Source organism: Pimephales promelas, chromosome 9 (assembly GCF_988280905.1).
Source record: "Pimephales promelas chromosome 9, fPimPro1.hap1.1, whole genome shotgun sequence".
NCBI classification, from domain to species: domain Eukaryota; kingdom Metazoa; phylum Chordata; class Actinopteri; order Cypriniformes; family Leuciscidae; genus Pimephales; species Pimephales promelas.
In genome coordinates, this window is record NC_142777.1 from 37098787 (window position 1) to 37121229 (window position 22443).

At 38.9% G+C, this 22443-nt stretch overlaps 1 protein-coding gene across 3 annotated transcripts in view; it reads right to left on the minus strand.

Moving 5' to 3' along the window:
- Positions 1-13753, minus strand: part of kcnip1a (Kv channel interacting protein 1 a) — a 47240-nt gene extending 33487 nt beyond the window's left edge. The window contains exon 1 of one of the 3 annotated variants that reach the window (XM_039655091.2): positions 881-1052. In XM_039655091.2, coding sequence (XP_039511025.1) covers positions 881-971 — 91 coding nt within the window. In that variant the 5' untranslated portion in view covers positions 972-1052. Of the gene's footprint in view, positions 1-880; positions 1053-13398 lie in introns of those variants that run through there. The other 2 variants (XM_039655087.2, XM_039655086.2) reach the window with 2 other exon arrangements.
- Between the last annotated feature and the right edge of the window lie 8690 nt (positions 13754-22443).

Here is a 22443-nt window from a genome sequence, read left to right on the forward strand (position 1 = left end):
TCATGATAATCAAATGTAAAGAGTTTAATCTCTAAGGCAAAGAGTAATGAAAAATAAAAATCGCTAGTTAATACGACTAACAAGGCCCTAATGAGGGTCCCTACATGCAAAACGAAGAATTGAGAACTTTATAAGCGTAATCTACCCAGTCTAACTTACATTTGTTATGACATCGCATCAAAGATTACAATACTCATGATAACTTTCATTAACTCTACAATAAGTAAATCCGCTTCATCAGCCAATTACTCTGACAATGATGCTATAAAGAGCTAGCAGAAGTTCTCAAAATTGTAAAGATGGCTGCGCGCTGATTTCTGTGGCGCATACGGTCTGTGTAATTTCTGATTTTCAACAAGGCACACACACACACAGATAGCGGGTGATTAAATGCTAGATTGAATACCATAACCTTTCATAGACCATCCGCTCATTGTGTATTTACACAACGTCTCGTCGGGAACATCTCATCTCCCATAGAGACAGTGAACGCGCGCGTGAGCGAGAGAGAGAGATCTATGAATGAATAACATTCATGAATAACAATTGTTTTACCCTGAAGACACACAAACAAACTCCTATTAAACAAGAGCACAAAATCATTCTCTCTTTCATTCACATTTATTTGTAAAGATTAATTATTGCACTTCACTTCTTATTTAACGCATATCATTAAAACACACATCGGAGGAACCCAGAAATCATGACCAGAAGACCACAGAGACGCAGAAAAACAACCCCCTAGCAACCACAGCAACGTACTAAAAAACACCGTAGCAACCCCTAGCATCGTACCAGCAAGTTTTCCATGTGACAAAAAAAATAATAATGTAGAAAGCACAGTTAAATTTAACTGCACACACATGCACAGTCCGCTTACCTTTGCGATAGTTGTCCTGTTTGCCCTGCATGGAGAAGGTTCCCATGATGAGACCCATAACTGCGTCTGTGGCTACACACACCTGTAGCATGAGACAGCAACTCGCCCAGATCAGAGCGAAACGTGTGTTTGTTGATGGTAGTTCAGCGTGTGTGTGTGTGTGTGTCTGCGCTCACATCATAGAGCCTTCCTCCCTCTCTCTCTCTCTCTCTCTCTCGCACTCCTCCTTTCTTTATGCTCCTCCATCAATGCATATTAATCTTTCTCTCTTTCTCTCTTTCTGTTTGTCCAAATCTCTCTCTTTCTCTCTCTCTCGTTCTCCAAACCTGGAGACAAATAGAAAGAGTGCGAGAGAGTTAATTTCAAAAAGGACGACGACCAGGGAATGAGATAAACGTCAGGAGACAGAAAAAGAATAAAGAACAGAGGAAGTGAGTGAGCGAGCGATTCTGGTGTGTGTTTCAGCGTGTGTGTCGTCATCCTAATGCAGAAACGACGACCCAGTGAAAACACATCTCTCATTATTCGTTCCTTTCACAGGAATCCATATGAAGCTTCTCCAGCGGTTTAAGGCAAGACACAGAAGGTGAATATAACAATCAAAACTTATAGATCGTTAATAACAGTATTAGAGCCAGACCGATATATCGGCAGACCGATATTATCGGCCGATATTATGCATTTTTCTAAAATATCGGCAATTATAATGGCAGATAAATGAATATTTAAAAAAATAAAATAAAAACAGACGAATCACGCTTCAACCATGTCATGAGTGTTGTCAAAAATTGCAGGTAAATGGATAAGCGGTAACACTTTACAATAAGGTCCGTTAGTGAACATTAGTTAACTACATTAGTTAATATGAACCGCACGTATACAGCATTTATTGATCTTTGTTAATGTTAATTTCAACATTTACTAATATTTTATTTAAATCTTGTTAACATTATTTAATGCACCATGAACTAACATGAACAGCTGTAATTTTATTAACTAACGTTAACAAAGATGAACAAATACAGTAACAAATGTACTGCTCATGGTTAGTTCATGTTAGTTAATACATTAACTAACGTTAACTAATGAACCTTATTGTAAAGTGTCACCAGATAAGCAAGCGGACATTGTAATTATGAGGTAGCTTATAACTATAAGGCAATGTAGGGACTAATTATTATTATTTTATTTATCGGAACTTTAATATATTTTGATGTTCCTCCGTTCTGTTGTGACAATAGAAACAAGTTTCTTTTTAAAATGCGTTATCATATTATTTTAATTAAAACTCATATATAAATAACTAATGTTAGGGAGATCTGTTAATATTTTGTTGCGCGTTTCTGAAATAAAAATAATATCGGACGATATATCGGAATATCGGATTTTAAAACCAAATAATATTTGTATCGGTATCAAATCGGCCTTCAAAATCCTTTATCGGTCGGGCTCTAAACAGTATATTAAAGGTGCAGTAAGCAATTTCTGAGAATCGTAGTTGATATTTCAAATCACGCCCATTCCCAAAAGGACCACACCCCTATCTTGATAGCTCCGCCCCCAAATTCAAAAAACATACAGAAATATGACAAAATAATCTGTGAGATGTCTACTTTTGTGTGTCCACTTACAATCAAAACAAAACATTGTGCTTTTGTAAAATAAAGAAAATAATCAGGGTGTGCTTTCTGCCTCTGAACTGTTGCTAGACTAAAATGTATGAAATCGACGGAAACATGTTGAAATAAGAACTATAGACAGACAGGCTACCTTTCAATTCGAAATGTATGTACGATACAAGGATGTTTTCATGCTTGATAATAAAAATGCATTATATAAAATTATCCTAGTACCAGTGTTTACTCTAATATGGTGAATATTACAATGTTCCGAACCATGTTTACTGTTAATCTGGTGTTCAGTATATATATATATATATATATTTAAATTTCCTTTATTTTAAGTTTCTGTTTCCTAAATTTCTGTCCAAAAGTAATAATTACTTCACAGAAATGAAAACAAAAACAAAACCTTCAATTGTGCTCAAGATTCTCATTTGCTTTACTGTGTGCCTCAAACTAAACCTTTCAAACTCCATCAAATCCAGTGACGGGTTTTGTTCCTCAAAATGCCCTATAGCTGGCCATTTTGTGCAATATGCATCAAAAAATATGGGAATGATCCGTCTAAGGCTGAGACAAAACAATATGAGCAAAGCATCAAAGCAAATACTGTGTTTGATAGTTTTTTCAATCTCAATTTGTCATTGAGTTTATTGATGTTGTTTCAAGTTTATCTCAGAGCCAAACCCAACAGAGACCAAAGACAGACACAGTGGATAAAACCGGATGAAAGAAGAGTTTGAAATTAATGAAAATAAAATTATACACTCTATATCAGCTTGTCTGCTTTGCACAAGTGTGTTCTCTGTATATCCTTAGACTATAATTACTGTACTTTTAAGCATCACTATAACTCGTGAGATGCAAACGCACTTAGAAATCTGCACCAGAAATATATGGTAAAACTGATCCAGTGATGTTATTATTGCAAAATTAAACTAAATATGCAAAAGAAAAACATTTTTGTTAATTAAAATAAAATTATAGAAACAAATCTGAAAACAAAGTTGAAGTCTGCCAACTAAAACTGTAATAAAAAGCTAAATACAAATGGAAATATTACAAAAAAAACTAATAAAAATAACAAATGAACATTCATTTACTCAAACCTGAAAAAAGGCAAGTCAACATTTGACTAAATAAATACTATTATTACTAAATATAATAATACAATTAGACTATGCCAACCGCGATAACATTATAAAAGTGTGCTATATTTTACTTTTGTGTTTTTATATATGGAGTGTTAATTTTACACGCAAATACCGAAACTCAAACACACACTCAAAACAGCCTGCATCATCAATATCTAATAGATCAGCGAGCAAAACACAGCGAACAGCGAGTCAGTGATTCAATGAACCACTGAAAGAATCAGTTGTTTTCGAACGAATTGAATGAATGATTCAATGACTACCACAACTGATGCATTTGATCCGTGTCTCATTATTCAAATATAATGTACTGTTTTAATACATTTCTAAACAAATTTATAAATTAAAACGTAAGAATTTGACATAAAAAAATGACACGGTAAGAAAAATGACCATTACAAAAGGAAAAATACATAAAGGGGCAAATATCAAGTTAATTTAAAAAGCATCTCATGATACCTTAACACACTAATATGAACCCTTAGGGGTAGATGACATACAACGGTGTACTGGCACAAGCTAAAGTTACAACATCTGCACTATTATTGTGAAGACGTACTGTATGCAACACACACACAAACAGTCACAGACAATACAAGGCAGTTTTAAATGAGGAGAGAAGAGGGGAATCTGTCGGACACACACTTTGAACATCTTCTGGACTGAGCTTTATGTGATGCCCTATAATATATATTTAATTCAAACTGAAATATTGATATTTTGAGAATGAATGTTTCAGAGGGACATGGTCTGTCCTGAGGGCTGTTGGGTTGCATGGGTGTCCTGTCACACACACAACAACACATTCTCAACACATCTATTGTAATAAATGAAATTAAATTTATTTAAAAATATGTTTGTGTAAGTAAAAAAGTACATTTTATTTGTGTATAGAATTGGCATGATATATAAACCACAAACCAATTTGACTTTTACAGTGAATGGATCTTTTTAGTGAATGGAAAACATGCAACATGATTAGTCTGATTCATGAACAAATAACTATTATGAGACATGATTTTCATGAATCAAAAATATACAGCACGGTCAGAGTAGTCGGACTCACAAACAAATGAGTCGGTTATTCATCGTATCCAGACCAGTCTCATTCCCAAATAAATTGACTCTAATGAACTGGTTCTTTTAACGAACACGTTGTGAATTAGTCTGATGAATCATTCAGTGAACTGAATCCCTCCCAGCACTTACTGAATCAACATCTGACTCACAAGACGAACAAATAACTCTTATGAGACTAGTGAATCAAAAATATACAGCATGGTCAGTGTAGTCGGACTCACTAACAAATGAGTCGGTTCTTCTTAATGAACCGAAAACAATAGTGTGAGTCGTATCCAGTCCAGTATGATTCCCAAATAATTGAATTTTAAGGAACTGGTTCTTTAAACGAACACATGTTGTGAATTAGCCTGATGAATCAATCACTGAACTGAATCCCTCCCAGCACTAACTGAATCAACATCTGACTCACAAGACGAACAAATAACTTATGAGACTAGTGAATCAAAAATATACAGCATGGTCAGAGTAGTCTGACTCCCTAACAAATGAGTCGGTTCTTCTTAATGAACCAAAAACAATAGTGTGAGTCGTATCCAGTCCAGTCTGATTCCTAAACAATTGACTCTAATGATCTGGTTCTTTTAACATACCAATTGTGAATTAGTCTGCCGAATCATTCACTGAATTGAATCCCTCCCAGCACTTACTGAAATCAACATCTGACTCACAAGACGAACAAATAACTCTTATGTGACATGTTTTTAGTGAATCAAAAATATACAGCATGGTCAGAGTAGTCGGACTCCCTAACAAATGAGTCGGTTCTTCTTAATGAACCAAAAACAATAGTGTGAGTTGTATCCAGTCCAGTATGATTCTAAATACAATTGACTCTAATGAACTGGTTCTTTAAACGAACACATGTTGTGAATTAGCCTGATGAATCAATCACTGAACTGAATCCCTCCCAGCACTAACTGAATCAACATCTGACTCACAAGACGAACAAATAACTTATGAGACTAGTGAATCAAAAATATACAGCATGGTCAGAGTAGTCTGACTCCCTAACAAATGAGTCGGTTCTTCTTAATGAACCAAAAACAATAGTGTGAGTCGTATCCAGTCCAGTCTGATTCCTAAACAATTGACTCTAATGATCTGGTTCTTTTAACATACCAATTGTGAATTAGTCTGCCGAATCATTCACTGAATTGAATCCCTCCCAGCACTTACTGAAATCAACATCTGACTCACAAGACAAACAAATAACTCTTATGTGACATGTTTTTAGTGAATCAAAAATATACAGCATGGTCAGAGTAGTCGGACTCCCTAACAAATGAGTCGGTTCTTCTTAATGAACCAAAAACAATAGTGTGAGTTGTATCCAGTCCAGTATGATTCTAAATACAATTGACTCTAATGAACTGGTTCTTTAAACGAACACATGTTGTGAATTAGCCTGATGAATCAATCACTGAACTGAATCCCTCCCAGCACTAACTGAATCAACATCTGACTCACAAGACGAACAAATAACTTATGAGACTAGTGAATCAAAAATATACAGCATGGTCAGAGTAGTCTGACTCCCTAACAAATGAGTCGGTTCTTCTTAATGAACCAAAAACAATAGTGTGAGTCGTATCCAGTCCAGTCTGATTCCTAAACAATTGACTCTAATGATCTGGTTCTTTTAACATACCAATTGTGAATTAGTCTGCCGAATCATTCACTGAATTGAATCCCTCCCAGCACTTACTGAAATCAACATCTGACTCACAAGACGAACAAATAACTCTTATGTGACATGTTTTTAGTGAATCAAAAATATACAGCATGGTCAGAGTAGTCGGACTCACAAACAAATGAGTCGGTTATTCTTAATGAATCGAAAACAATAGTGTGAGTCGTATCCAGTCCAGTATGATTCTAAAAACAATTGACTCTAATGAACTGGTTCTTTTAACGAACACATGTTGTGAATTAGCCTGATGAATCATTCACTGAACTGAATCCCTCCCAGCGCTTATTGAATCAACATCCGACTCACAGGACACACACACACGGGAAGAACCGCTGTGAAGTGTTGTTAAATCCCTTGAGAGGAAAAATATGACCCCTGCCTGACAGCAAACTTTAATTAATCACATTAATGATGACAAATTACCATTTCTATTTCAAAGACAAGCACACCCTGCAGGCAAAGATACAGCCTAATGAAGTACATCTGACTCGGTGAACACACACATCCGATCTCATCAGAAAAATGCCTTTAATCAATGATTGCCAAAATAATGTTAATATTTAATGGGTTTCTCAGTGAAAGTGTAGATGGCAGAATCTGCATTAGTAAAGATAGTGTGCAGTTTGATATTAAGATTTCATAAATTCGCAGTGCGCTATGTCGCAAACATTCAAATATTCTTCATAGACTTCACATGATTTGTGAATTTAGGTGACGCAATCCTCTCATCTGAAATCAGTGGGTTTTTTTCATAGTGACTCTAAATTATATAAAGCATATAAAGTTGGACACCAGTTTAATCTTGATCTGCTTGGTTTAATTTATTTTTTAATCAGCAAACCCCTTGGTAAGTTCTTCAATAGTCAGGAATGTGAAAAATAGACGTTCTTCATGTTTAACATCTGTTTACTAAATACACGCGAGACTGGAATAATACAAAATTACTTGTTTTAGATTGTGACTCATTTGTGAACTTTCAGTTTTAAAAAAACTGGTCGTCTAATCAGGCCATGGGTTTAAAATTTAAATTGACAATTTGTGAAATTTGTGATTTTTCACATATCAGAATAAACATTGTAGGCCTACAGTAAAAATTTCAGAAAAGAAAAGTTAAGTTAAGGACTCAGTAAAGGGTTAACCGATCAATAATGTATCATGAAACCCTTCACAAATCAGAGGTGAAGTTAAGGATTTAGGAAAAAGGGTTAACTGACAAATACTACCGTGAAAACTTTCACAAATTGGAGTAGTGAAGTTAAGGACTCAAAAAACGTTAACTGACCAAAACTGTGTTGTGGAATATTTGTTCATAATAATGTTGGTTACCAGACCATTGACTTTAAATTGTATTTTTTTTCCCTACAATGGCTATCAACTGTATGATTATTCAGAAAAAACTTCTTTTGTGTTCAACAGAAGAAATAAACTCAGACAGGTTTGTAACATTATAAGGCTGAGTAAATTAGGCTACGACTGAAATTTCAATTTTGGGTGAACTGTCCCTTTAAATAAACCAATTGTCAATAAAGAAAGGAAACCGCAAAACATTAGTTAACAGCACTAGTATCCACTAATAAGGTCTGAACAGCCATTAATTAATATGTCTTGTCAAACAGATGTCAGGTTAAATTTCCGCTCTCTAGTGTTTAAAAGGAACTTCACAGTCAATCACACAGAGAACTGAACAAAAGCACACACTGCCACCCAGCGGCAGACTCGGGAACTACATGCTGCAAATCTAACGCCAACAACACACAAGACTACAGCGAGTTTTAATCAACACACTTTCAATCACACTTTATATGTGAATCATCGCAATTACAATTAAAACAGTTTAGGCATTTGCGATGGACTTATGGCCTGCAGACAGACCTGACAATCAATGACGGGATGTAAAGCATGTATACTTACGGCGGACATCAGCGCACAGGTGTGAATTTATATCGTTAAGTAATCCAGTCAGTGTGAAACGTTTATTTTGGTCTTTGTCTCACTGGCTCGTGTGCTAACAGTGCATCTCTTAAGTATCATAAGAGGAGTGGGCGTGTCAGGCGGCCTGAAAGTTGTCTCTGATTGGTCAGATATAATGAGCGAGCCTAAATAACTCATATTTTAATGATTTAATTTGTGAGACAGATGTTAAGGCAGCGCGTAGACGGCGTTGTCACGTGATCCCTGTTACTCTTCTCAGCGGTGGTCAGAATGCATCAATCACTGTCGTTTGCGATTACTCAGATTAATGTTTAAAATAATTCGGACCGAATCATACATCTACACGAAGCCATACAGCTCAAATATCGCTACTTTTTGATAATAAATAAACAAATAATGCGATCTAGGTAACGCAACAGCTAAAATATTTTTCTCATAAGAAACAGTTAGTTTGCAGCGGCAAAATTCTAAATTTATTTAGATATTTATAGACCATATGTACCGGTAAAAAGTTTGGAAATATTAGGCTACTTTAAAATAATTGTTTTTGTGTTTTTTGAAAGATGTTTGTCTCATTTGCTCATCAAGCCTGCACTTATTTGATCAAAATACAGGAAAAAATGTTTTTAAAAAAAATCTTCACGTCACACAGTCTTCAGTGTCACATGATCCTACAGAAATCACTCTAAAGTCACTCTAAAAATTACTTTAATGACAAAAGTGTCAACAACTTTAATCGGGTACGTGTGCACAGCTGAAAGTTATGCTACTAAAGCGGTAGCTGTATTGATATTGAAAAGCAACACAACTTTCTTAGTGGCACTGTGACAACCACAGTAGGTAGTCTACAGGCATAATGACAATATGATATTAATAAATACCACTTACCATTTATAAGTTAAATGGACTTCGTAGACGACGATGGCTTGCAGGTTGGTACTATACAACTCCATGGCTAACATGTCTTGCCATTTTGCGCTCATCCAGGCTTCGGGACTGCCGAACAGAAGTTCGTGTCGACAATTCTTTATCGCATTTTCTTTCTCGGGACACAGCTGAGTGGCAGATATTCAAAGGTTGACCGCCTCCTGTACCTGGACCTCCATAGGGCCTTGGGCGTCGTGACGTCATTACTGGCGTGGCGGCCATATAGCAAGTTGAACGAGGAGAAGCAGCAGAGTTGGGATAAAGAGAAGAAAAAAGATGTTAAAATCCCTAAAAGGTTGTGGAATTTACCGGGATATGTTAAATAGGGAAGACCGGTGTGTGGACTAAACCGGCACTTTTAACGGTTTGGATCCATATGAAATTTCCAACAAAGAGTCGGCAAACAGTGGGAACACAGTAATCCGGACAGATAGTTAGTAACGTTAGCCTTCAACCCTCACGGTTTTTTCCGGGTTTCTCACCTACTTGAGCTCTTTTCCTGCTGTCTTCCCATTTTAGTATTTTCCTGTAAAATATCCCGTATTATAATATTCTCATAACATTAACATTAGCCCTTTAATTGGACCTGTCAGTCTCTGTTGTCCCGTTGCTACCCTCTTGCTTTAAGCATCGCTTTGCTTACTAACTTAAGTTTTGCTTAAAACAGCTAACGTTACTATCTACACTTTTGAAACACATAGTTAAAAGTATGTTACATGTGTGAATGGTTGTTGTTAGCACTATAACGTTAACTGTTACTAAACTAGCAGCTAGGTGGAGTGCAGTTTAGCTACCTTTGTCCGGATTAAGTTACTGTGCTCCCACTGTTTGTTGGAAATTTCAGATGGATTCAACCCGTTAAATGTGCCGTTTTATCCACATACCTGTCCCTGGTTTCCTAATTAAACGTATCCCGGTAAATTTCGCATCCTTTCAGGGATTTTAACATCTTTTTTTTTTTTTAAATTTTCTGTCTCCCACCTCAACAGCTTCTCCTTGTTCGACTTGCTGTGTTTACATTTCCAAAGCTGTCAACATGGCCGCCACGTCCCAGAATGCAGGGCGATTAATGGTCTCGCGAAGTTTAACACCAAAAGCTGCTCTTTATTCAAAATAAACTTGCATTCTAAACTATTTAGAACAATATAAGGCTGTATCAAAAGGTAGCTTCGCGTCTGCTGCCGTGTTGAATGCATGGATATGATAACTGCTTCGGTCAGACGTGTCGCATAGATGTCGTCATCGTCGTGCTGCTCCCTCCCCGTTCTGTGATTGGTTCCCTAGATGAGGTCTCCAGTCTGCCTTTCAGCGTGAATAAAATCGCGCTGCTTTTTTTCTGTGCTAAAAGCTGAAATGGAACAATATATTTCTACTATTTCTTCTATGCAAAACAAAAAAGCTGTTAAAACTGTGGTTATTTGTTCTACTTTTAATGTTTTTATGTGATTAATTGTGTTTTTTTCTTTTATTACTTTAACTGTACTGTTGATTATTTTTCGATACTTTTTATTATTTATTTTATTTTTTGCTACTTTGATTGTAATGCTCTTTACTTTTAATAAAAAAAAATAAATAAATAAAAATAAATAAATAAAATCGCGCTGCGGGAAGGCAGCATGGGGAAACCCAGACTATCTAATGTGATGATTTATTATCAATGTTGGAAACAGTTGTGCTGCTTAATTTTTTTCTTTTATAACCTGAGATACCATTTTCAGGATTCTTTGATTAATAAAAAGTTTAGAAGAACCTTATTCAAAATATTTTGTATCAAACAAAGTATGGTTTACAAACTGTTTCCAACACTGATAATAACTGTTTCAAACCATCATATTACAATGATTTCTGCAGGATCATGTGACACAGAAGACTGGAGTAATGATGCTGAAAATTCATCTTTGATGACAGGAATAAATTACATTTTACGATATATTCACATAGAAAACCGTTATTTTAAATGTTAATAATTTTTCACAATTATACTGTCTGTTTTTTTGATCAAATAAATGGCTTGTTGAGCAGAAGAGACTTCTTTTAAAACCATTAAAAATAGTAATGTTTCCAAACTTTTGACCGTATTAGACAGCTGTGATTGCTGAATGCATCCAGTAGGTGGCAGTGTAAACTCTTCCTCCTGCTGTGTTTACTGTCTGGCAGCCGAAGTGAGGTGAGATAAAAGAGTGTAAGTAATGCGCGATTACTGTACCACTGACTGCTTGAACACACACATTTAAGCTAAACCTGCTCGTGACAGAATTTAATCAAACCTTAAATACGTGCCAAACCGTGGAGAATGCATGTATCAGAGAGAGTAAAAGCTGTAAGTGAATGAGGTGAGGAAGGAGAAGCTGAAGAGGATCGGAGAGTTTCTTCATTCTGCGGGGAATCGAGAATCATTGAAACCAGCAGGAGTGGAAAACTGAATTCAACAGAGCTGGGAAAGATATAGCCTGAGGAACATGTATCTTTCATTCATATTAAGTTTAGTAAGAAATGTTCTCAAAGATTTCAAGATGTTCACACTCACAAAAGTGTCATATTTAATAGGGCCTACTAACACGCACCATATATTCTTTGAAGGGCCTTAAACCTCACATATTTGTCAATAAACCAATAATAACCAGTTGTGTGTGTGTGTCTGTGTGTAATCTTTGTTTCATAGCTTTGACCTTTGTTATGAGAAATCTATTTCAATATGTCTGCTTTCTATAAATACAGGACACACACACACACACACACACAGGGCTGTCAGTCTGGGTCTGGATGATATCTGCCCATGTTAGAATGTCTCCTGAGGTTAGGTTATTACAACATTGCAAATACAACTTCACACACTGTCAATGCCAAGTGAAATCACACCACAAACAGACACATATGCTGTTAAAGCCATCAGAGTTGTGATGTGTGTGTGTTCCCTGAGGGCATGGACATAAACACACACACACACACAGACTGTCTCAGGGCTCTACAGGGAGCTCTGTGTAGCCATATGAATCTGAGGAAATCACATTACTCCAAAGTCATCGAGTGTAAGTGTGTGTGTGTGTGTGTGTGTGTGTGTATTCAGTGCAGCACTTATGGCCTGAAGCCACACAAATGAATTATATTTTACAAACAATATCAGAAGAGCAGAATGGTACTTGCTTAGTGAATGAGTGAACAGTACATGATCACATGTCTGTCTTACAGTAAAATTGTGATTGTGTGTGTGTGCTCGTGTGTCTTCCTTTAATTCTGTTTGACAAGTGGCAGTAAAATAAGATGATAAATCAAAGCAGTAAAGCAATCGCTCAATGTGTGATCACTCCCATAGGTGTCTGCTCACACATAAAATACAATCTCATCTTGCAAACACCATTAGTACCTCTGTTTCTCCCACATGACACTCACTGTGCAGTGCACAGCTCAGAAACACACACATGTAACCATCATCACTGCTTTTCCACACATCAGGCAATATATGAAAGCAAATGTGTGCGGGGTCAAATGCCCTGGAGAATCACTACACTCTTAGAAGAAAAGGTTCTATATAGAACCTTAAAATGTTCTATCAGCACTATGTATTTGGAACCCCTAAAAGGTTCTATACACGGGGTTCTATATAGAACCCTGGGGTTCCATACTTGGCCAATAGAACTTTTTACCAAAAAAAATCATTTTATATGAAGCGGGGGATGGAATCATTTCTGGTTCTAAATAGAACCATTTCTTCTAAGAGTGTAGAACACCCTACGAAGGGCAACTCCGTTTAAACAACTTCGGTTTATAATTCAAGTGCATCAAAGTCTTTCCTTCATTATAAATGAACTGAACAACTAGCAGTCTTCAGAGTTCCTTCAGAAAGTAAGGATTGATTTAGTACGTTCTGTCTAGAGGTTATTGAGCTGGTCAAGAAATCAGCGGTGACAGATAATTCTTCTAAAACCTTTTCATTTGAACATTGACTGATGAATCTGTGATTGAAATACTGCAATTAATACAGATTCTTTGATTTAAATGAATACACACACAAAAATCTCTCAGAAAACGGTAAATTGCACATATAATTAGAAAGAAATGGCATGTAAAAAAATAATTTATGTAATGCACCCTATGCACACATGTTCATACCTTTAATGAGTGTTCCAGTCACCAGTCTGCTCACAGACAGAGCAAACTTCACTAGCCCGTGTTTGCAGCGTCTGGCACAGCCGGACATCCTCACAGCTAAAGGTTAAATCCAAAACTAGTTCAATGTTCAGCTCAAGAAGAAATCGGACAGTCAGCTGAAAGGACCATCAGAAAGGAGATGCGAAATTCAGGACCTGCAAAGTTAAATCCACACGAACTGGACTGAGAAGTGTCAAGTGTGTGTTTGTCTACAGTGTGAAATCCTCCACCTCTTCTCTGTTCTTTCTCCAGATGAAGGACGCACTCAAAGCAATGAAGAGACGAATCAACCTTGAAATTAAAAAAAAGTCCAACTTTTTAGAAGAAAAAAAACATCAACTTGAAAAAATGAAAAAAGGACAGGAGAGAATGAATAAGTCCCTTAATGAAAGAGTCCCTCTGATGAAGAGTGATGATCAACTGCAAACTGACGCAAAGCACGATTTCATTCGCTTTTATTCCCACCCTTCCTCTCGCTCTCTCACACACACACACACCCTCCCTCTCTCTCTCTGTGCTGCAGAGCACCGTTTCACTTCCAGCTCTGTAATGTGGACGTTTCCTCCCGGGTTAATAAGGTTCGATATTACAGATGTGCCTGCATCTTCTCTACTGTATCTCCTCCCTCTCTATTGCATTCTCTGCCATTCTCTTTTCTGTCTTTGAGAAGGTTTTGCATGGATGGAGGACATCACTGCGGTTAGTGATGAGAAGCACTGAAATGATACACTCTGTTCTGCACTGTATGGTAATAAGTAAACGATTGGTTCAGAGAAACCCTCAAAATCCCAAATTCACTAAAATGACAATATATTATTGTGCTATAGCTTTGTTATTATATGCTAAATTGTTTATAAATTCATCTAAATGTGTCTATAAATTCATATTGTGTTTTTTTTCTATATTTTATTACTGCCTATTTTGTATTGTGTTCCATTTTAATGCCTTTATCCTCATGTATGTCTGTACTTTATCAGCACTTGAAGCTCCTGTCACCAAGACAAATTGCTTGTGTGTGTAAACCTATATTTGCCATTAAAGGCGCAGTAAGCAATTTATGAGAAACGCTGTTGATATTTTAAAATGACCAACACATGATCACGGCCTTGATCACACACAACATAAAAATGGCTGAAGACCAAATTCAAACTTCGAATATTGTGAAAAGGTTTTTGTAAGAGCCTGGTATTGTTTCATTTTATGAACACATTCTTTTGGTTACTTACGGTAATTAAGGCACCTGGTGGCGGTGGAGGAAGTGAGTCTATATCATCTTCTCACCTGTGGGGTTCGGGAGGAAGGAGAGGGGGTGACGGGGGTAGTCTTATTTTTGTTGACCGCTGTAGAACACGTCGTTTGATGCTGTCTGTGTTTGGAGACCATTTCATATGCAAGTGAAACAATTACTATGGATGGAATGTATTGGACACACAACCTTGTTCATATTTAACACAACTAAATAAATCTACAAAACGCAATCTTTGGATTCAGGTTCATTTAAGCAAGCGCGTCTGGCAATAGTTTCCCCTACTCAGTCTCTCGGCCGACAAATTATTTTTTCTTTGGATTGTCGCCCACAATTTGTCAACAAAAATCACGATAAACTTGGAAAAGAAACCACGCAAACGGAAGGCCGCCATTCACTCACGGAGATACGGGATCGGCCATTGAACTCACACACACGGATCCATTTGAATATGCGGGAGAACGGCGGCCGGGCGAGAGCACCGCACACAAACAGTGGTATGTAACCTGCGTTTCCTACTGTTATGGCTTGTTTTGGATGGTAGTTTGAACGGGTTACTGCCGCTTGAAGTTTGGTGTTGCTGTTGTTTGGAACGGGTCGATTGCCGCCGATCGTGTTTATGTTTGGAGCAAACAGCTGCTTATGTGTGTGTGGTGTGGCTTCAGCGCGTTGTTGGATAACGTGCTTGCATAATCGTTGTGGCTATTGGTGCCGTTGGCTTTACGTTGGATTCATACTGTGATGTTTAGTTGCATCTGTATATGCACGAGATGAGTGGATCAAGGGCTGGTTCAACTTCATCTAATATGGAGAAAAGAAAAATCATTCTGACTGAAAAGGCTCTGGCAAGCAGGATTGAGTCAATCCAAAAACAGCGTAAAAAGGATGTAGACAACTTAAAGAGACAGATATTGTCTCTTAAAGAGCTCATGAGAGATGATAAGAATGCTTCACGAGTTAAAGCACAGTTTGATGTCCTGCTGCAATTATCTGAAAATGCCACTGCATTGCACACATCTTTGATGCCTTTGATCCCTCATGATGAACAGGAGAAACAAAATGCATGGTTCAGAAGCATCACTGAATACAGCCAAGGTTTTTTTGCGGATGCCAGAGTGTGGATTTCAGAAACCAATAGGCCTCATTCAGAGCCAACTCATAATGTTGAGTGTGACCAGGAAGTTGTGTTAAGGGATGAAATTGGGATTTATGATGATGCAAAAAGGGGACAACAGCATCCATCTTCTCAACATGATGACCAGGACGACATATTGCCACATGACAGTATATCAAACCTAAGCAGTAGGAAACAAGGTTCAAAATCAAATGTTTCCAATACTTCATCTGCACGTCTAAGAGCAGAGGCTGAAATGGCTGCTCTGCTTGCCCGTCAAAGTTTGCTGAAGGAAAAACATTCTCTTGAAGAGCAGGAAGAGAAACTAAGACAACAAAAGGAACAACTTCAGCTTAAAGCCGATATAGCTGCATCAGAGGCTAAATTGAGCGTTTTGAGGACCTCTGGCTCTGGTGTGCGGAGTGCTGCTTCTCACCGATCCAATGGCATGGAGTCATATTTTAAGAAAAGAGGAAACATGGTTGAAACTCTTAACATTGATGCAGATACTTTTGTTCCACAACTTGAAAAGGGAAAACCAGCAATGGACATTATGGATTCACAGCTTGGAAGGCAAAAACCGAAAGGAGCAGGCAATACCACCCATCTCCAGCAGAGGCCGTCAGAGCTTATGAGAAAGAGCACAATTCCGAGAAATACAACACCGCCTCCAGTGTCTCACCATGGAGATGTTCATACGTCCTTTTCCATGAACCCTAACAGTGAGCAGAACCAAATGGTGTCTATAATGAAAAAACAGAATGAGATAACATCAATGCTGGTGCATCAGCAATGCCTTTTATCGCTGCCTAAAAGAAATATCCAAATATTTGATGGCGACCCTCTACAGTACCATGCTTTTATGCGGTCTTTTGAACAAGTAATTGAGGAAAAGACTGTTAATGCTGAAGATGGTCTGCATTTTCTGGAACAGTACACCAGGGGGCAACCACAACAACTTGTCAGGAGCTGTCAACATTTGACTGATGGTTCAGGCTATGCAAAGGCAAAGACTTTACTGCATGAACATTTTGGAAATGAGCATATGATAGCATCTGCCTATTTGGATAGGGTCTCTTCATGGCCAGTGATTAAGCCAGAAGATGGAAAGGCTTTACATGCATACAGCCTGTTTTTGCGTGGATGTTGCAATGCCATGGATGAGGTTCATAGCCTGTGTGAATTGAATACACCTGCCATTATGATTACCGTGATTAAAAGATTACCCTACAAATTGAGAGATTTGTGGCGAACAGTGTCATGTGGCATCCAGGAAACGCATCATCGGAGAGCTATTTTTGCTGATATTGTGGATTTTATGGAGCGTCAAGTGAAGATTATAACCGATCCTGTGTTTGGAAATCTACAGGATGTACCAGTGTTGGTGGCAAATAAAGAAGGCGGCAGGACAAGATCACTTCGCTCAGGGGCTAGGGGAAGTAGCTTTGCCACTGCTGCTACTACAGTTGAAAAGACACTAACAGAACACAAGGTTAAAGATGGACATTTACCTGAAAGGGTTTGCCTGTACTGCAAAGGTGGACACGTGCTGGAGTTTTGTACTCTGCTGGAGAAGAGAGCTCAAAGTGAGAAGATTGATTTCCTAAAAAAGAATGGAGTTTGTTTTGGCTGTTTGTGTACTGGTCACATCAGTAAGGAGTGTAGGAAACGTCTTTCTTGCAAAACATGTGGCTCAAGGCACCCTAGCATGCTTCACATCCACCACAAGGACAGAAGAGCAGATGCAGAGAAGGGTAAGAGCAACTCAGAGAGTGCAGTGGGCAGTTCTTTGGTTGCAGTCCAAACCAGTGGTCTTACTGGGGCCGGCGAACAAGATTTCAAGCTCGCCATCGTACCAGTAAAGGTGAAATCAAAGAGTGGGCAAAGGATAGTGGAGACCTATGCCTTTTTGGACCAGGGCAGTTCAGCATCCTTCTGCACAATGGGTTTGATGAATAGATTGAATCTCTCTGGGAGAAAAACAAAGATTCTTTTGCGCACCATGGGCCAAGAGAGAATTGTTGACAGTTGTATTGTGTCAGACTTAGAAGTGGCTGGTTTGGACAGTGGCTGGTATTGTGAAATGCCAGATATCTTCACACAACCTAGGATGCCTGTAAATAGGAGTAATATCCCACGACAGGAGGATTTGCATAAATGGCCTCATTTGAAACATGTGTACTTGTCTGAGATAGATACAGATGTGGAGCTTCTGATAGGCATGAACGTACCCAGAGCTTTGGAACCACTTGAAATCATCCGGAGTGTGGACGAAGGGCCATATGCCATCAAGACTATGCTTGGTTGGACGGTAAATGGACCCCTTGGTGGAGAATGTCGTGATGAACCTGGTGTGTGTCAGTCTGCATTTACCATCAACAGAATTTCTGCTGTAACACTGGATGAACTCTGGAAACAACAGTTCAAGACAGACTTTCCAGAGTGCAGTCATGAGGAACAGCTAGGACTTTCAAGGGATGACTGCAGGTTCTTAGAAATGGCTAACAGCTCTGTGAAATTAGTTGATGGCCATTACAGTATTGCTTTACCTCTGAAAGATAGAAAGGTGAGCATGCCTAACAACCGTAAGATTGCAGAACAACGCACCCTTAACCTGAAGAGAAGGTTTATCAGAGACTCATTATTCCATAAGGACTACACTGCTTTCATGAATAACCTTATATCCAGTGGCTATGCAGAGAGAGTGCCAACCACGGATCTGGATCGCAGTGATGGAAGGGTCTGGTATATCCCACACCATGGGGTATACCATCCAAGGAAAGGAAAGATCAGAGTTGTCTTTGATTGTGCAGCATCATTTCAAGGCGCATCACTCAACGCACAACTCCTGAATGGTCCTGATTTGACTAGTACGTTGATTGGAGTCCTGACCAGGTTCAGGAAGGAGCCTGTTGTTCTGATGTCTGACATTGAGGCAATGTTTCATCAGGTTCAAATTCCAGAGGAGGATGCAGACCTGTTGAGATTTCTTTGGTGGTCCAGTGGAGACCTCGGTCAGTGTTTGGAGGAGTACAGGTTGGTTGTTCATTTGTTTGGGGCAACGTCTTCTCCGAGCTGTGCTAACTTTGCTCTTCGAAGGTGTGCAGAAGACAACAAAGACGACTTTAGCCAGCAAGTGATTGAGACCATCATGTACAGTTTCTATGTGGATGACTGCCTTGCTTCTGTAGCCTCAGAACAGGAAGCTATATCCCTCTATAAAGGCCTTAGAGCAATCTGTGCCAAGGGTGGCTTTCATCTAACGAAATGGATAAGTAACAGTCGCAGTGTGTTGGCGTCAATACCTGAGGAGGAGAGAGCAAAGGAAGTTAAAGACCTGGATCTGGACCATGACTCGCTACCTGTTGAGAGAGCACTGGGAGTGCGTTGGTGCATCCAATCTGACACCTTTATGTTTAGCATAACTATTCAGGAGAGACCATTGACCCGCAGAGGGATCCTTTCAACTGTTAGCTCCTTCTACGACCCTCTGGGGATCCTAGCTCCTGTGGTCTTTATAGCTAAAAGAATTCTCCAGGATCTGTGTCGGAGCCGTCTAGGATGGGATGACTTCATACCAGTAGTGGTTGCCCAGGAATGGATAGACTGGTTGAAGGAGCTACATCATTTGGAAGGCTTCAGCATCAGAAGATGTTTAAAACCTTTGAACTTTGGAGAAGTATCCACTGCTCAGTTGCATCATTTTGCCGACGCAAGTGAGGTAGGATATGGCACTGTTACCTATCTGCTGCTGCGTAACGAACACTCTCACATACACAGCGCCTTCATAATGGGAAAATCCAGGGTGGCACCTTTAAAGCCTGTGACTATCCCACGTATGGAGTTGATAGCTGCTGTTGTAGCAGCTCGTATGGACAAACTGTGGAGAAAGGAGCTAAGACTACAGCTTCAAGACTCTGTGTTTTGGACAGATAGTACCTCTGTCCTAAAATACATTAAGAATGAAACTTCAAGATTTCGAATCTTTGTGGCAAACAGGGTCTCAGAGATTCTCAAGGTTTCTGATGTATCTCAATGGAGATTTGTGAACACCGCACACAATCCCGCAGATCTTGCCTCCAGAGGTGCGAAGGTGGAACCATTCTTGAATAATAAAACTTGGATTTCTGGTCCCTCATTTCTCTTACAATCAGAAGAAGATTGGCCTGATAACCCAGATGAATTGCAGGAGCTTCCACCTGGAGATCGGGAGGTCAAGGTGTCAGCTGCAATTGAAGTCTCTACAATTAGGGATGAAAATGACACCATGACTTGTTTGATCAATCGTTCCTCATCTTGGACACGTCTAACAAGAGTGATGGGCTGGGTTCTAAGATTTAAGGCTTTGTTTCTGAATCTCAGAAGAAGTAAGGAGGCCACTGCATGTCTTACTCGGTCGAATACAACGCAACAGGAAGATGGCCTCACAAAGGACTTGTGTGATTTCAAGAATAAGCTCTGCAGTGGTTATCTCTCATTGGAAGAGATCCAAGAAGCTGAAATTGAAATAATTATGTTTTGTCAGAAAAAAAGGTTCTCAGAAGAGTTCGCCTGCCTCCAAAAGGGAGAAAGTGTAAAAAGAAACAGCCATGTTTACAAACTCAATCCAATATTGGAAGATGGTGTGTTAAGAGTTGGAGGACGGTTAAGTAAGGCTGCCATGCCTGAAGAGTCGAAACATCCTGCCATATTAGCTAGAGACCTTTATATTTCTGACCTCATTCTACAACATATACATCGAGAGGTCGGCCATGGAGGTAGAAATCATATGTTGTCAAGACTACGCCAGAGATACTGGATCCCTGGTGTTAGCGGTTCCATAAGGAAGATCTTGGCAAGATGCGTGGTGTGTCGGCGGCTACATGGGGCTGCAGGTCAACAGCAGATGGCTGATTTGCCTGAAGACAGAGTTTCTTCTGAAGAACCTCCCTTCAGTCATGTCGGAGTTGACTACTTTGGTCCGTTCGAGGTCAAGCGTGGTAGGAGTCTTGTAAAAAGATATGGAGTTATCTTCACGTGTTTAGCAATAAGAGCAGTACACATTGAAGTCGCCTCATCATTGGATACAGATTCTTGCATTAATGCACTGCGACGCTTCATTGCAAGAAGAGGACAGGTCAAAGAGTTGCGGTCAGACAATGGCACCAACTTCGTCGGCGCAGAGCGTGAGTTAAGACGAGCCATTGAAGGATGGAACTTGGAACAGATCAATGATGCACTATCGTTAAAAGGAATTAAATGGACCTTCAACCCTCCCACTGGATCACACCATGGAGGAGCATGGGAGAGGTTGATTCGTTCTGTAAGAAAGGTCCTTAACTCTACTTTAAGGACACAAAGTCTGGACGAGGAAGCACACTGCACAGTGCTCTGTGAAGTGGAATCAATTCTCAACAGTAGACCCATCACCAAGGAATCGACAGATCCCAACGATTTGGAAGCATTAACTCCGAACCACCTTCTGCTTCTCAAAACTAAACCATGTTTACCTCTTGGATTATTTCAGAAAGAGGACATGTATGCACGGCGAAGATGGAAGCAAGTTCAATACATGGCTGACTTGTTTTGGAAAAGGTGGACTAAGGAGTATTTGCCACAACTGCAGGAACGACAAAAATGGACCAAGATCAGGCGAAATTTCATTCCTGGAGACATCATATTTGTAGTGGATGATTCTGCACCCCGCAACTCTTGGATCATCGGAAGGATAACTGAAGTGTTGCCAGACAGAAGAGGACTTGTAAGACAAGTTTGGATCAAGACTCAAACCAACCATATATGCAGGCCTGTGACCAAGATCTGCCTTCTCCAGGAGTCAGCTGAATCCTGATTACTGTCTACTTGACTTTTGACTGAATGGACTGGACTATTTTTTTACTTTTTTCGTCTGAGAGAAGCCAGAAGATTGTCTCAATTTCATGATGGACTGTTAATAATTTTGTACACATTTTTTCCTTCCCCTGCATGTGTAATGTGTGTGTAATTATTACTGTGTGATAGCTGTAATAATTAGGGGCCGGAATGTAAGAGCCTGGTATTGTTTCATTTTATGAACACATTCTTTTGGTTACTTACGGTAATTAAGGCACCTGGTGGCGGTGGAGGAAGTGAGTCTATATCATCTTCTCACCTGTGGGGTTCGGGAGGAAGGAGAGGGGGTGACGGGGGTAGTCTTATTTTTGTTGACCGCTGTAGAACACGTCGTTTGATGCTGTCTGTGTTTGGAGACCATTTCATATGCAAGTGAAACAATTACTATGGATGGAATGTATTGGACACACAACCTTGTTCATATTTAACACAACTAAATAAATCTACAAAACGCAATCTTTGGATTCAGGTTCATTTAAGCAAGCGCGTCTGGCAATAGTTTCCCCTACTCAGTCTCTCGGCCGACAAATTATTTTTTCTTTGGATTGTCGCCCACAGTTTTCATAGCTGTATAATCATCAAAATTATAACAAATAAAGGCTTGAGATATCTCATTTTGCATGTAATGAGTCTATATAATATAGTAGTTTCAACTTTTAAGTTGAATTACTGAAATAAATGAACTTTTGCATGATATTCGATGATTTTTCGAGTTTCACCTGTAGATGGACTCAAATAAAACCATTCACTGTAAAAAAATATTTTTAAAATTTGT